The sequence below is a fragment of the Mustela lutreola genome, chromosome 2 (genome assembly GCF_030435805.1).
Source record: "Mustela lutreola isolate mMusLut2 chromosome 2, mMusLut2.pri, whole genome shotgun sequence".
Classification (NCBI taxonomy): Eukaryota; Metazoa; Chordata; class Mammalia; order Carnivora; family Mustelidae; genus Mustela; species Mustela lutreola.
This window is the reverse complement of record NC_081291.1, coordinates 17,950,085-17,964,910: the sequence shown is the minus strand read 5'-3', so window position 1 is coordinate 17,964,910 and position 14,826 is coordinate 17,950,085. Positions and strand designations below refer to the sequence as shown.

Genomic DNA, 14,826 nt, shown 5'->3' with positions numbered 1-14,826 from the left:
CCCTGCACAAGAGTTGTACCATTCCACACACTTGCCGCGTGACGATCTGATTTATCCCCACAGGCTGTTTTCACATTGTAGGACTTCTGACAATATGTTAGGTTAAAAATGACATCTCAGTGTGGTTTTAATTATCATTTCTCCGAAAAATTGGGCACCTTTTCTTACTTTCGATTTTTATTTCTTCTTCTGGAAGCTGTGTTCATAATCATTGGGCCATTATTCCAGTGGTTTGTTGGCTTTTATGGGAATTAGTGATTTGTAGGTGTAATTTATATAATAAGCTGTTTGTCTTTGATGTGGTGTTCAGTTTTTTTGCTATTTATTGTCTGCTTTCTGACTTACTACTTTTTTTTTCCCACATTTGACTTTTAAAAAATTTTTCCTTAACCCATCTCTGTGCCTTCAGGATTTTGTGCCACTCAGAAAGGTCTTCCCCACACCCAGGTTATAAATTTCATGGTATTTCAGTGCATTCGGGTGTAGCCCTATTGAAATCTGGAGTTACCTCCCCACAGTGGTGCTGCTGGGCCCAGCCTTAGGCATAGACTTTATTTCTGGCCTTGGGTCTGATTTCATGGGTGTCCTCGGGCTTGTTGGAAATCTGGGTCACTGCTAGAACCAGATCAAGTTAATCTCACATCCTCCATAAAGTGGTGCTTTACAGGGAAAGGAAGTAAGGGGAGGACATTGGATGATCTTCTGGCTCGTATCCCATCTTCAGCAACCTTTATTCCAAGAGATAAACTCTTATAGAAGAGGTTATTGTCCCATGTGCTCTGGGAGTTAGTGCTTAGGTGACAGAACCCCTTTGCTGGTCTCCAGGGAAGGGAAACCAAACTTTAAGGGCTGTTGCCTCCCATTGGTCATTTGTGCAAATCCCACTTAGGTTGCTTCTCCAGAGGGACCGGCTCCCTGAATCTCTGGAATCTAAAACGGCCCTGTCACAATGAGAGGAACTTGGGAGTCTTTTCCACATTTCAGAGCACAGCCCTGTGGATTTTCTTCAGAATGCAGTGCTAGTCAGTGGTCTCTCTCTCCTAAGACTTGCTTTTTCTAAATGGGTATGAAAAACATCTGCTTAGCATGACTTTACCCCCACTTAGGAATAAGTAAGCCAGAAGAAGGCCGGCCTGCGGGGAGTGTGACCGGAAATGACATCACCGCCCCTCCAAACAAGGAGCTCCCACCAAGCCCAGAGAAGAAAACAAAGGTAGGCACCACAGTGGTGGGTTATCTTCTCTGGCTACCAGTTTTTAAAACCCTATCTTCTGCTATTATTGCTTGAATCATGAAAGAAGTTTCTTTTTTCTGAGCTATTAGTAGGCCTTCTCCAATTTTGGACATTTTTAGAAAATATTTTATATTCCTATTTTACCATAGTAGCCTAACTCAACCCTTACAATGGCTCCCTTAAACCCCATGATCTTGACTACGTGTAGAAATGTTCTGTAGGGCTTATTTCTGCTCCCCTTTACAGCAGCAATAATGGGATTTTGCAGAACTATTCAGAAATAGATTCTGCAATCTTTGCTTGTAAAAAGGGAACTCAGATTTTTAAGGTGGATCAAAGCTTCAGGCACTTTCACTGGTGCTCATGGGCGAGTACAAGTGCCATACTTCATCAAGGCACAAATAATGACCATTTAATCACCTGCTAATGACTTTTCTTCATAGAATTTTTGCAGCCACCAAAAGTTAGTAAATTGTTTAAAGCGTCACTGAATTTAAATCTTCAGGCACTGAACTGCTGGAATTTGTGACGTTGTCATTAAGAGTGAATTCCCAATTTTCTTTATCTTTCTCATGGCTTCTTTTTACCCCTTACTGAGCTCAGAAGAACAGAATGCTGCTTTTCAGTTGCATATATCCTCATTGCTTATAATTTTACTTTGAATTGTGCAATTTATACTTTTTTTAATTTGTTTTTATTTTTGTCTGTGTGTTTGATGTTGACTTTTTAAAAAAACAAAACAAAACAACACATCAACTTAAAGCTTTTGGTCACCACTCAACCTGCAAAGACTTCAACATCGAAAGCCAAAACTCAGCCCACTCCTCTCCCTAAGCAGTCGGCTCCCACCACCTTCGGTGGGTCAAATAAAAAACCTATGAGCCTCGCTGCAGGCTTAGTGCCGGCTGCCCCACCCAAACGCCCTGCTGCCACCACTGCCAGGCCTTCCACCTTACCTGCAAAAGACGCAAAACCCAAGGTAAGTAGCCACCTAAGCCCTGTGCCAGGGAGATGTTCTCCCCCGAGGGTCCCATCGCTCCCATTGCTACCTGGCAGTGGAGTCAAGCTGGTGGAACTGGGGGAAGGGGAGAAAGGTCACTTGCAGATCTTGGGGGCTCACGATGCAGCCATAACATCTGAAGGCCTTTTAGACTTTGTACCTTTCCTTTCCCTGCTGGGAGGCAATACTGCATCTGCCTTGTTTTCTTTTCCTTTCTCACAGCTCCTCCTTAGTACTCTTCCCCTGTTGGAGCACTTATTAGCCAGTTCGCCCTCCTCCACAGACTGTCACATACTTTTTTTGGATAGAGTTCCCACATCAGATACCTCAAATTTGCTTCCTTGTCTTTCTCTTTATTCGTCTGGCAGAAGTGAGTTTTGCCTGTTACTTTTTTGAATAAGGTCTTCTAGCCGACCTCTGTACATTGCAACGACATGTGACAGCTTCCTTTGCTTTTGATACTGGGCCTCTCTCAATAGGCTCCCCCTGCAGGTTTTCAGTTTCCCAGGTCACTCACACATAGCTGCCTAGAAGCTGGTCAATTTGGAGCAGAAGTAGCTCCAACAGGATCGTTCTAGAAGGGCTGCTGGAGTCTGTGGCTGCCTTCCTTAACGTCTTGTTTCATTTAAGAAGGGCCTTTCAGTCAGCTCAGTGTTACTGGTTATATTCATGGTGGGCAGTAGTTGCCGATGTTAAAATGTTAGGGTACCCTATTAGTGTATCATGTGATCTTGTTAAGAAAATCGGTGGAACCTAGGAATTGTAGTCTCCGTTGGAACCTGGCCAAGAAACTGAGAAATCCTGTCACAGACTAAGAATGGTAAAATATATAGCTTTCTGACCCTCCTCACTTACCCAGTTGACTGCTTTCTCGATCGTGAGAAGACAGTATATTAGCATGAGAGGGCAGAGGAAGGGCAGCTGGAGCCCTGGCATCCAAAGTCCTAGAGCTGATGGAAGCCAGTATGGGAAGGAGGTGTCTAGTAAAATTTCACTCTGCAGTAATAATCATCATGAAAGTGTCCTCTACTGTTTCCTTTATATAAGCTAATTCCTTTGATTGTCTCTCTGAACAACCCATGATGTGGGTTTTAGTATTCTCATTTTATAGCTCAGTGAAATAACCTTCCTATGGTCCAGTGCTAGTAAGTGGCAGAGCCAGTATTTGAACTTGGGACCTGACTCTAACACTGATGCTCAGGGCCTCTGTCAATATTCTTCTTTCATGGCTTCTGCCGTTCAGCTCTCAGACAGCATTTTGAGAACAGCTGACCTTTTTGAAAAGCTGATCTGCCTTCCAGTTATTACCAATGTTTGTTTTTTAGATAAGAAACAGTTGAAAATATTTGGGGAGCTTGATTAAAAACTAAAGTCTAATGAAATTTATTTTTATCCTTATTTTGGTAGAAAAATTGAAGAAGCAGACAAAGGGGAAAAAAACTTACCTAGAAAAAATAAGTAGATCCAGGATTCTGGTAGAGAAGAAAACTGAGATTGAATTGAATTCTCAGTTCAATTCTCAGTTGAATTAAATTGAAAAGGAGCAGCCTAACTGCAGTTACAAAAGCGGGCTGGTTCTGTCGCTTGCCAAAGCCAGGAGCCCAAGTCTGAATCAAGGGTGTCACATTTTTTTAGAGCTTTCTATCCCTTATACCTTTTTTCCAACTCACCACTATTAATTAGCAAAATAAGACCCTACTAGATTATTCTGAATCATAGCCCGAATGTTGAGAATTTGAAGGAGACCTCGGAGAATGTCTGGTTTATACCCAGATCTTAGAGCCGATGGAAGGGATCCCTCTGCATAAAATCCTGTGTTCTGTTCCGAATAGAGCTGGCAGCTGAAGCCAGTTCCTGCCATACTCAGGGACTTCCATCTGTAGAAATGGTCATGACCCTGCACTTTCCGGACTTGACTTTAATTGGATGCCAGCCCTCACATTTCTGAGCACCCTCTTGGCCGATTTTCCATTTAAGCTGTATCATGCTTGTCTCCACCAGCAGACGGCCCTGTGTGGCCATTTCTTGTGGAGTAAAAGAGCAGGGTCCGCTGTGTCTATGATTTGGTTTATTCTCTTGAGTAACTTGGTACTTCTGTTCCCATAGAAACCGGGCTAGATTGATTCCTTCCCTTCCTTACTAGTGAGGATGTACCCAGCTTCCCTGGAAGAGGAATTAGGGTGACCCAGATGCACTTGCAAGACTCTTCCCTTTTGCTCTAAGTCACAGCTGGGACATCAGGGCTTCTCCTCCTGTCTGGTGGTCAGGCCTGCCTCCTCCAGTCCCTAACACTGCATAGCATCAAAGCTGGTCCCCAGAGATCCTCCATTTGATCTCCTTTATCCAGCTGAGGCAGTAAAGCCCAGAGAGGCTCTGTGATTTCCCCAGGAACACACTGTGAGCTGGGGCCCTGACCGGGGTTAGAGCTCAGGCTTCTGATCTAACTGGTGAGGGCCAGTGTTCTCAACCATTTGCAGTCCTAACCCCACATTCACAGGGTGCATTTTAGCCAAAGGAATGCCTGAATTCGGTTGAACTTAATCTTTAATTTTTTGTGTTATGTATTTATTTATCTTTGGTCAAGTGATTAAATACTGATGTATTTAATGTATTTAAATACATTAGATCCTGAGACAAGCTCAGACAGACAAGCTGTATCCGTGATGTAGTATCCTTTTCCGATTTGTTCATTCTCACTGGTTCAGGCTGGATTGAGATAGTTAGGCTCCGTTTGCTGACTCCAGGTGACACAGAGCCCTGCACAGCCCATTTCTCATGTTGGCTGAAGGACTTAGATCTTAGAGCAGCGTAAACTGTTGCTGGTTTTCTGGTGTCCACCAGCTTCCAGGGCTCTTGCTGACCTGCAGTTCTTATCCCCGCTTCCCTATTACCAGCCTGCTGCAGAGACAAAGGTTCCTGAGAAACGAACCTCACCATCCAAGCTGGCCTCTGCTCCAGCCCTGAAGCCTGGCTCCAAGAGCACCCAGACTGTTACAAAAGCCTCAGCCGCTGCCAGTCCTGCCTCAGCTGGGCCAAGCAGTCGAAGCCCCCCAACGCCTGTGCCCAGGAGGCCCACCGGTGAGTCCTGTCCCCCTCCATTCCTACGGGAACCAGTGGGGAGAAGGGTGGGGCCTTGGCTTTGCCCCCGTCAGTAGCTCCAGCCAACGTCACAGAAAGCCATGCACCCCTGTTTGTGCACTCATCCTTCATGGGGTACATTGAAAAGTGGATCCTTGGTCTCCACATGAGGTTATTAGCAAGTATGTATATTCAGAAAACTCTTGAGTAAAAGGAATTCTTAGGGATTCCCAGGTAGGATTTACTGTTCCTTTCTTAGTAACTTCACAGCACTCAGCACATCATGGTCCTGGGCAGACATGACAGGAAATAGATGGTTCGGTTCCACTGGCGTGTACTGATGACCCACTTATGAGGCCATGTGGAAGGCACTGGCAAGCCTGTAGAAAAGGACAAGACAGAGTGGGTGGCCATGAATGCTCCAGAGGGCACAGTCTGGCTGATTTCCTCCTCGTTTTAGTCCCAGTGACTAGCACAGCCCATGGCCTAAAAGGGACATTCAGTCATTGTTGAATGAATGAATGAATCTTAAGACTGGATGAGCCATTCACTTGGTCACTTTGTAAGCACTCATTGTTAAAACATGCATGTCTGTGCAGCCATCAAGACCGAGGGAAAACCTGCAGACATGAAGAAGACAGCTACACAGTCTGCACCAGGTAACACCCCATGCCTTACTTCGTGGAATCCTAAAATAAACCCCTGCCTCTATGTGGCTCCCTTTTGCTCTCTCCCCTGACCCCGTGTCCTCGCTCACTTCTACCTTTGCAGCTGACTTGAGTCGCTCCAAGAACACGTCCACCAGCTCCGTGAAGAAAAGCACCACTGTCCCTGGGGCCGCCCCCGTGGCAGGGGTGGCTCCCAGCCGAGCCAAGCCCACATCCACCCCGCCCCGCCCCTCGGGGACGCCTTCCTCAGACAAGAAGCCCACATCAGCCAAACCCAGCTCCTCTGCCCCTAGGCTGAGCCGCCCCTCTACCAACGCTTCTGCCCCTGATCTGAAGAATGTCCGCTCCAAGGTTGGCTCCACAGAAAACATCAAACATCAGCCTGGAGGAGGCCGGGTGAGTCCAGGGAGCTGGGGGTCCTCGGCATGCCGGCCCTTGCTGCTTCCGCTGCCACACACACACCCGCACCCACCCCCCGGCTATCCCCCAGCGTGTCCTCACATCAGCCCCAGGCTCCCATCAAAGAAGAAGGGCGGTCGGGACATTGGATTCAGTGCCAGGGACTTTCAGCCTGGGCTCCAGGTCCCAGCAGCAGGCTCGCTCTTCCCATCCCCATCAGAGGGGCTCCTGTTCTGTGTTGTGGGGTTTAGGGTTACATTTTTGTTCGAAGGCAAAAGGGTTCTTCCCCTTAACAAGACAAGCAGAGGAGGACTGTGAGACCCTGTGAAGGTGAGAGACCAGATGTGCTCCCCATCTCTACCCTGTCTGAATGGCAGGACCTGTAGGAGGTGGAAGCTTTGATGTGGGGAGGGGAGGCTTCTTCCTGGAAGAGGAAAGAGGGTCCTCTTGTGGCCGTGGCCGTGAGTGTGGCTGTGACTGGGGGACTCGCTGCTGCAGGCCTCCCACTTTCCTAATCAGAAGGGCTGCCACAGGGGGTTATGACAGAGGATGGCAGGGCAGGCCCTGGCGCTTCATGCTTCAGGATTTTCTGGTGGCATCCACCGCAGAATTAGCAACAGTCAGCTCTTCGCAACGGCAGGACTTTGGTGTATGGAAGGGTGGTGGCGAAAGTCCCAGTCCAAGTCCTTGGAACAGGAACCTTCTCATGTCCTATATCATTTTCTAGCAGTAAACCACCATCCCTCCCACTCAGGGTAGGATAGTTTAATTTGCTTCAACCCCGAGCCTGTAAATAATTGAAAACAGGGTCCAAAATGAGGCAGAATCCTGGTACTTTTGGAAGACAGTGATGGCAAACTAAGGTTAGTCTGGAATAAGGGCCTGAGAGTTGCTTTGGCTAAGAGGCTGTGGCTCTGGTGTACCCAGACTGTGACCCATCTCCCCCTTCTGGACTCTTTTTAGCCTTTGCTCGGGCAGACAGTTGCAGGTGGTCTTGGTGTGGAGAGTTGAGTGACTCGGCCTGGTGATGAGATTATTTTCTGCTCCAACATAGCTGAGTGGTGTGACACTCCCATCCTCAGTAGTAGCTGCCTGTGGACTACGGCAGCTTGCTTGCGGTGAAGACATTTGAGTGGGAGAGCATCCTGACTGGAAAACACACACTCCAAAGAAAATCACTAACTCAGCCCTCCTTCCTGCCTTCTCTCTGTGAATGCTATCTTGAGCTCTTCCTTGGGTCTCAGGACTGGACTGCAGCTCCTCCCCCAGCTGGTCTACCCTGGAAACGGGTGGTTTTTTCCTAGGAGCGCAGGGTGACCTGCTTCTGCCTGGTGGCCTGGCCTGGATTCGAGTCCCCTACAGCTTTCTTTCCTTCTTGGCATTTGGGCTCTTACCCTCTTGGTTTGAAATGTGCCCTCCCTTTATCTCCATCCAGGCCAAAGTAGAGAAAAAAACAGAGGCATCTGCTCCGGCTCGAAAGCCTGAACCTAACGCAGTCGCTAAAACAGCTGGTCCCATTGCGAGTGCGCAGAAACCACCTGCTGGGAAAGTGAGTTTTATTTAGACTTTTACCTCTTGAAGGTAAAAGATGATAAACTGTTTCTTCCAGCCTGAGTCACTTTCCCTTCTACTGCACTTTTTTCCTGTCCTGAACTAGTTTCTACGTTGCTCCTGCATTCCCTCCTCTTTGTTTGATGACTCAGCCAGCCATCAGAAAAATTTCTGTATTAACCCTGACAGTTAACAGAGTTGGGAGCCCATTACCCTCTGGGGAATATTTATTCAACTGGATAACATGGATCCAAAGACCTTCAGCCACTTCCTTCCCACTGACCTTGATGTGAAACCCCACCTGTGTTGCACGCGAAACATGCACACCAAGCACCTAGGTCCTGCCTCAGGGAGACATGGCATTGGTTACTTTCCAGCACCTGGAGCTCTGGTGCTTTAAAGTGACCCAGAAGGCCCCTCTCATAACATGCTGACTAAGAGATAGCATCATTTGCTCCGGTTCCCCATGTCCCCTCCTCACTGAGGTTTGAATGGTCATTCCCTCTGGAAACCCACTCAGCCTAGGGCTTGCCCAGGTAAGCAGAAACTCTAGGTTCTTTCCTCTTTGCCTCCACATCCTGGAACCAGGCCCCTAATGCTTGCTGTGGGAATCTTCTTCCCTTAGCTGTGGCATGTCGGTGGTCACTCCAGCCAGGGGCTGCTGGAGGGGCCTAACCTCCAGCTCTCAGGGCCCAAGGTGGGCAGTGTCAGCCCAAGGAATCTGTACAATCAGTGAGGCTTCTAGGCGACTCCTGCAGGCCCTGGAGGCCTCTGGTTCAGAACAGGGTTTCATTAGGAAACAGTTTGCTAACCAGTTACTCATCACTGACATTGTAAAGAAGGCACAAAACTGTAAGGTATTTGGGTCGGAATTTCTCCGGATGGATTCCTCCACTGTGTGGAAAACTCTTCAGCTTGGGGCCTGCTTCATTTGTGAAGGGCTCTGAAGCAAAGGAAGGAAGGAAGCTGGCAACTGTTTCTTTTTCAGAAGGCTCAAAGAGAATTCTTTGTTCCAGCCCTTAGAGCCTGGGCCTCTGTGTGGCTGCATTCCAAGGGGAACCATTCAGAAGCACTACAGTGTGCTGTGTCCAGTCCCCGTACCCACCCCACCCCCGCCCGCCCCATAATGCATCACTGCAGCGCTGCTTGGAGCCACTTCTCCTTGCGCATGAAACTCACAGAGCACAGGATCGGGCATGTGGAAGATTGAAGGAAGTGTTTTTACCCTCTAGCTGAAAAAAAATCTAGACCAGAAGTTCACCCGTCCTGTGCTTTCTCGAGCCCTGAGAGGCTGCTTGAATGTGGAGCTGCCAAGAATATGGAGTGTGCTCCCCCTGGCGTCTGGATTCCGCATGGCAGGGCTAGTGGCCTCTGGTCCATTTGCATTCATAACCGAGCTATGGTGTCCCTTCCTTCCTGTATCAGATCTGTGCCCTGTGAGCCAGATGCTCGGTGCTTCTCTGAGCAGCCTTTGCCTCCCAGAGTGGGTCTGGCTGCCGTAGTTCCCAGCCCCAGCTTTAAGGGAAGGGCCAGGCTTCGGTGAGGACCAGTCTGATGAGCAGGACCCTTGCAGAGAGGAGTCCCCGGACACCGCGTCAGCTTTTGGGGAAAGAGCAGGTGGGAGGAGGAGCGGGGCTGTGCCCAGGTGGGCATCCGGGGCCTGCTGCTGCCTGGGCCTCGCGAACCACAGCCCGGCCCCAAGGACCAGCAAGGAGGACCATTAGCCCTTCTGCAACCTCTGCTTCTGTCCTCGTGTTGTCTGTTCTTGTCTTCACTCCCTCTCCCGCTTCCCTCAGATTCCTTCCCCCGTGCTTCTCCACAGCTGTTCCGCTGCAGGTGGGCCGGAGCTGTAGCCCCACTCTGTTGGCCGCTGTGCTCACGTGTGGACTCCCCGTGTCGGTTCTAACCAGCCCTCTCCCTTTGTGTTGTTTTTTTTTTTCTGTTCTCTAACACTCCAGGTCCAGATAGTCTCGAAAAAAGTGAGCTACAGCCATATTCAGTCCAAGTGTGGTTCCAAGGACAATATTAAGCATGTCCCTGGAGGTGGTAATGTAAGTATGAGCTCTGGACAGCTGGTGTCTGAGGCACAGCCCCCATGGGCACCCTGGGGAGAGGGCCACCTGCCCACGCTGACAGGGCCACAGCAGCCTGACCCGGGGGCTTCCTCCCAGATGCAGGCTGTCGGAGTGAGGGGAGACCTCAGGGTCGCGGTGTGCTTAGACTGGCTGTGTCGGGGAACCCCTCGATAAAACAACCCATTGACGCCCACGTGGCATCCTCTCCCCCCACTTTCCGGTCTGCTCTCTTTCCCCGACTCGTCGCCTTCCTGAAGCCTTCCTCTCGTGTTCCCTTAGCCGCTCCTTTTCTTTGTCCCCTTCCTTCTTCCATCCACACACTCCTTTATCATGCTGCCCTTCTGTGCCAGCCCTGAGCTCTGTGTGGGGAACACAGGTGGCTCTGGCTGCTGGGGGTCCTGGTCCAGCGTGAAGAACACCTGTTCGCTCTGCACGTGTCCCCGTGACTGTGCAGAGGCAGGTGTGAGTCCGGCACGCGCTGGAGAGGAGTGTGTGTGGAGCCGCCTTCGCCTTCGCCACTCCTCACCTGCCTCTCTCCCCACCGCAGGGAGCCCACCCTGCTCCGTCCTGCCCACTCTGCTCCTTCTCCTTCCTGCCCGGAACTGGGCTGAGTGCTGCTCTGCTCGCCCTGTTCGTTTTCCGGCTCGGTCCCTCCTGCCCCTTCAGTGGCCGTGCTATGCTGCGCGTGGCTTACCAGCACTGCCCCACCCCACCCGCAGTGGCTCTGCTGGGAGGCCTCCGTCTCAGGGCATCCCTTTCTCACTCCGCTCAAGCCCCCTGACTGCATCTCCTTCAAGTCACTTCCCCACCGGTGGCTCTTCTGGCTTGGGCGGGAATGGCAGCCTGGACACCCCGGGTGGGGAGAGGCAGCCGGCTGGCTTGGGAGCTGGCCCGACAGGAGCCACTGGTGTGGGTGAAGCGTTTAAAGACAGTATCTGCTTCAGGTGATAAAGATCCCGCTTACGAGTGTCCCGGGTGGCACCGACTTTAGCTTTCCTTCCAGGCTTTGGCCTAGATGAAGACCGGTGGGCAGGAGAGTCTGAAGGGATCTGTCGTGTGTGTGACAGAAATGCACTTGGTATGGCGTGCGGTCTGTGCACGAGCTCAGGACATAGGCATCATTCGTCACCACCTGTGCTCGTCCCACACTGCTTATGCATGATTTCCAAGGTTTTTTAAAAGATTTTATTGATTTATTAGAGAGTGTGAGCTAGGGGGAGACACATGATGACAGAGCAGGGGGGACAGGGATGAGCAGACCCTGTGCTCAGTCTCATGACCTGAGCCACAGTTCAGAGTTGGCCGCTGAACCAACTGAGCCCCAGGCGCCCTATAAACGTTTTATTGTCAGGGGAGGCCTCCTTAGACAACAAGGCATCCGGAAGCTGCCTGGGAGCAGTGTTTGGGGGCGGCAAGAGGAGGACAAACGGCCTGGATGGAGGCACTGTCCTTCCTTCAGCCCCTCCATGAAGCCAGCACAGACACACGTGCCGTGGAGAAAGTGTGGGCCCGCCATGCAGGCCGAGCAGTGTCCCATGTCACACACAAACCTCGTCCCCTCCTGGATAGATTCTGAGCCCGACACCCGAGGAGAGGCCTGGAGCAGGACCCCTGTCATTGCTCCAGAGCCCCCCGCCACCCGTACATGTGCCCCCCTTGTTGGGAACCAGGGACACGTGAGAGCAGGGAGCAGAGCAGATTTTCCCCCAATTGAAGATTTTGGGACCATTTTTCTCCCATTTCACCCTCATAAGGAGAGACGTGTGTGATGGGTTCTTACAGACCCGGTGGCTGTGTCATCTCAGCCTCTACCGCTGCCTGCGGTGTGTCACAGGCCGGGGTGGTGGGGGGCACAGATGGTGCAAACAGCTAGAGTGAGGTGTGGGGCGTCCGTGGGCGGCGGGACAGCAAGAGGGCTGCAGAGGCAGCGTGGCTTCCGCTAGGGCAGCATGTCTGAGAGACACATGTCCTAGGTCAGGGAGGCGGCACGTGCCTCCCTAAAGCATCAAGTGGTGGCGAGAAGGCGGGGGACGAGGGCAAGTCGGGGAGAATTATCTGGAAGGGACTGTGCCTTCTCTCTGTGCCAGCCACGTCTCAGATGCAGCGGGCCTCATTAAGTGAGGGGGACACAGTTACACTTTTTTAAAACTTGAAGTTGTAGAGAATTTTCAAATACATACAAAAATAGGAAAAAAACACTACAGTGAACTGGATGAACCTTTTACCCAGCTTCGTTTATTTTCCTTGTGGCCAGCCTTTTTTTAAAAATAATCTCTACTACACCCAGTGGGGGTCTCAGACCTGTGACCCTGAGATCAAGAGTCACCCGCTCCATGGAGCCAGCCAGGTGTCCCTCCTTGTGCCCAGTCCTAGATACATCATTCGTCTGCAGATTCTCGGTTTATAACTTTAAAAGATAAGAACTCTTCATGTGCGTACATATGTTCGTGTACGTACGTGGGTGTCGGACTCCCACTGACATGTTAAACAGGTTTGCTTGTTTGAATCAGGATCCAAGTAAGGCCCATAAACTGATTGGTTGATGTGTCTCTTGTCTTAAGTTTCTTTTTACTCTGCAGGCCCCTTTCAGTTATTTTTCATGTGTAAACCAAGTCGCTTATCCTCGAATCTGGACTCTGCTGATGACAGCCCCATGGCTTCATTTAGTGTGCTTCCGTGTCCCTTGATAGTCTGTACATTGACTCAGGTTTGATCTCCCCCACCCCCAGATTTTTGCAAGACTTTCATAGGTTGTGGTGGTATTTCACGTCGTGTTTCACTCTCTGGTTTTCTCTCTCTCTCTCTTTCTCTCTCTCTCTCTTTCTCTCGGGTGGCCAGTACCAAGAGCCATGCGTTCAGTAGGGGTGCACTGTGTTGCTTCCTACTCCGTCCACTGGCTGGCGCATGTCTTTAAAGCAGAACTGCCTCTTCACCAGATGATGTTTACTTGAGGACCAGACAAGAAGTAAACAAGTGGTGGCCTCAGTGGCAGAACGCTGGCTCAGGAAATGCGTGGGCTCTAGACCTGGGCCAGTGAGCTCTGTCCCTGCGTGCGGCTGTCTCGGGGTTGGCACAAGATGAGTTGCCACCGGTGCTGCGGGACACATCTGTCTTGGTTCAGTGGCTGCCAGAACATTTGGTTGGGAAAAGCACTTCCCTGTGTTCTCATTTCGGGAGAATTGCAGCCTTGTTGGAAAAAGGAGACAAAGCGGAGGCCTTTGTTTTGAGGGTGATAAGTTCTTTATAAATGACGACTGAATGCATGAACCACTTAGTGGTCTGTTGATGCTCACGTCCCTTCATGATGACGCAAAGAAGAGGTGGAGTGAGGCTAGAGCCCAGGAAGGCTTTGAAGAAGGTGGCCCTTGAGCTGGGCTTCGAGGGACAGGGAGGAGAAAGCGGTGGGCTTGCCAGGCGAGGGGCAGTATGAGCAGCGAGGGACGATGGCTCACGCAAGCTGAGGATTATGGGAAATGACTCTGTGGCCGGCCCTGGGCTGCAGGCGGGCGCAGGAAAATGCAGTAGACATTGCACGTATTCTCTTGGAGTACAGTCGAAACCGTATTTTCTCACGCTGACGAGGGAGAGGGTGCTAGAAGGTGATGGGACCACACTGGTGGGTGTGGCACCTGCTGGCAGGCTTCCCTGGGCCCCTGCCTGGAGGACTTGACTGCAGGGGAAAGCTGGGCTCTTCCACAGAACCAAGGAGCAGCTGGGCCACTCACAGGACCCTGGAATCTTCATCCCAGAACCCGGTGCCCACTTGTAGATGAAGCACAAGCCCTCAGTCCCGGTAGCGAAATGCTCACCCCTACAGGATTCCTGTCAGATAGAAGGCTAGTCGTCCTTTGATGACTCCCCGGCAGTGAGCAGAAAGTCAGGCTAACCAGAGCGTCATGGAGCCTGGAGGCTGCGCCTCATCGCTGCAGCTGTGGGCCCGGGGCCGCTGGCATGGGCTCTGCGCCCGGACACCGCTGTGTGGTGCTCGGCGCCACGAGGGTGCGAGGGGCCTGTCGTGCAGGGGTGCGTGACTTCCCTGAACAACCAGCAGAGCAGCGGAACTGAGCAGTGTTCACATATAAATTAGCAAAGTTTTGGTGGTGGTGGTGGTGGTTTTTTGTTTTAACCTTATCTGCACATATTCTATGCAGAATGTCCTCCAGGGCCTCAGGTTCTGGTTCTTCGGGTTCCCTTGGGATCCCGTTTTCTTCTGAGCAGCTGCATCTTCTGGTTTAGGAACGGCCTGCTCCCTCCAGTCCGGAGCAGCTCGAGTGGCAGGGAGAGCGCGGTATGGGCTCACCCAGCCCCGAGCCCCGGGAGCTCCACACTGCGTCTTAGTGACTTTGATCTCCTGTTATGCTCCGTGACCAGGGAATCAGACTCCCACGCTTTCGGTTCAGCGTGACTCTGCCTCTCTAAGCATGGGCAATTAAAAGTAAGCACTGTCTTGGGGCACCCATCCTGTGTCCGGCCCTGCCCTTCAGCCTGGGCCTGCGTCCCGCCTCCGCCCCTCCTCCATCGTGGCGACGGGGTGGCTCCTGCAAAGGGACACCTTTCAGATACTTGGCGCCTTTTCGATGATACCTCCCCTGGATGGCCTGGGCCGTTTCGCATGTTCTTAAAGTGAACGCGAAGGTTTGAGCCTCTTGATTTACCTGACTTTGTGGGGTTTTCTGGATCAAGTGAATAATGAGCCATTTTCAGAGATCACTTCAAACTGCTTACGGGAAGAACGTTGTTATTGTTTTTAGTGGGAATATCCAGTGCTGGGAGGAGGATGTGGTCGGACAAACACTTCAGCTTGGTGGTGGATGGCCGTTG

General features: G+C 51.0%; 1 protein-coding gene across 15 annotated transcripts in view; it reads left to right on the top strand.

Moving 5' to 3' along the window:
- The window catches only part of MAP4 (microtubule associated protein 4), a 193,445-nt gene that overhangs the window by 171,646 nt on the left and 6,973 nt on the right, over positions 1-14,826 (top strand). For 6 of the 15 annotated variants that reach the window (XM_059160761.1, XM_059160767.1, XM_059160757.1 and 3 more), the window contains 7 exons: positions 1,107-1,213; positions 1,998-2,213; positions 5,129-5,312; positions 5,912-5,971; positions 6,084-6,376; positions 7,815-7,928; positions 9,889-9,981. In XM_059160761.1, the coding sequence (XP_059016744.1) occupies positions 1,107-1,213; positions 1,998-2,213; positions 5,129-5,312; positions 5,912-5,971; positions 6,084-6,376; positions 7,815-7,928; positions 9,889-9,981 (1,067 nt within the window). The remainder of the gene's footprint in view (positions 1-1,106; positions 1,214-1,997; positions 2,214-5,128; positions 5,313-5,911; positions 5,972-6,083; positions 6,377-7,814; positions 7,929-9,888; positions 9,982-14,826) is intronic. The other 9 variants (XM_059160763.1, XM_059160762.1, XM_059160768.1 and 6 more) reach the window with 5 other exon arrangements.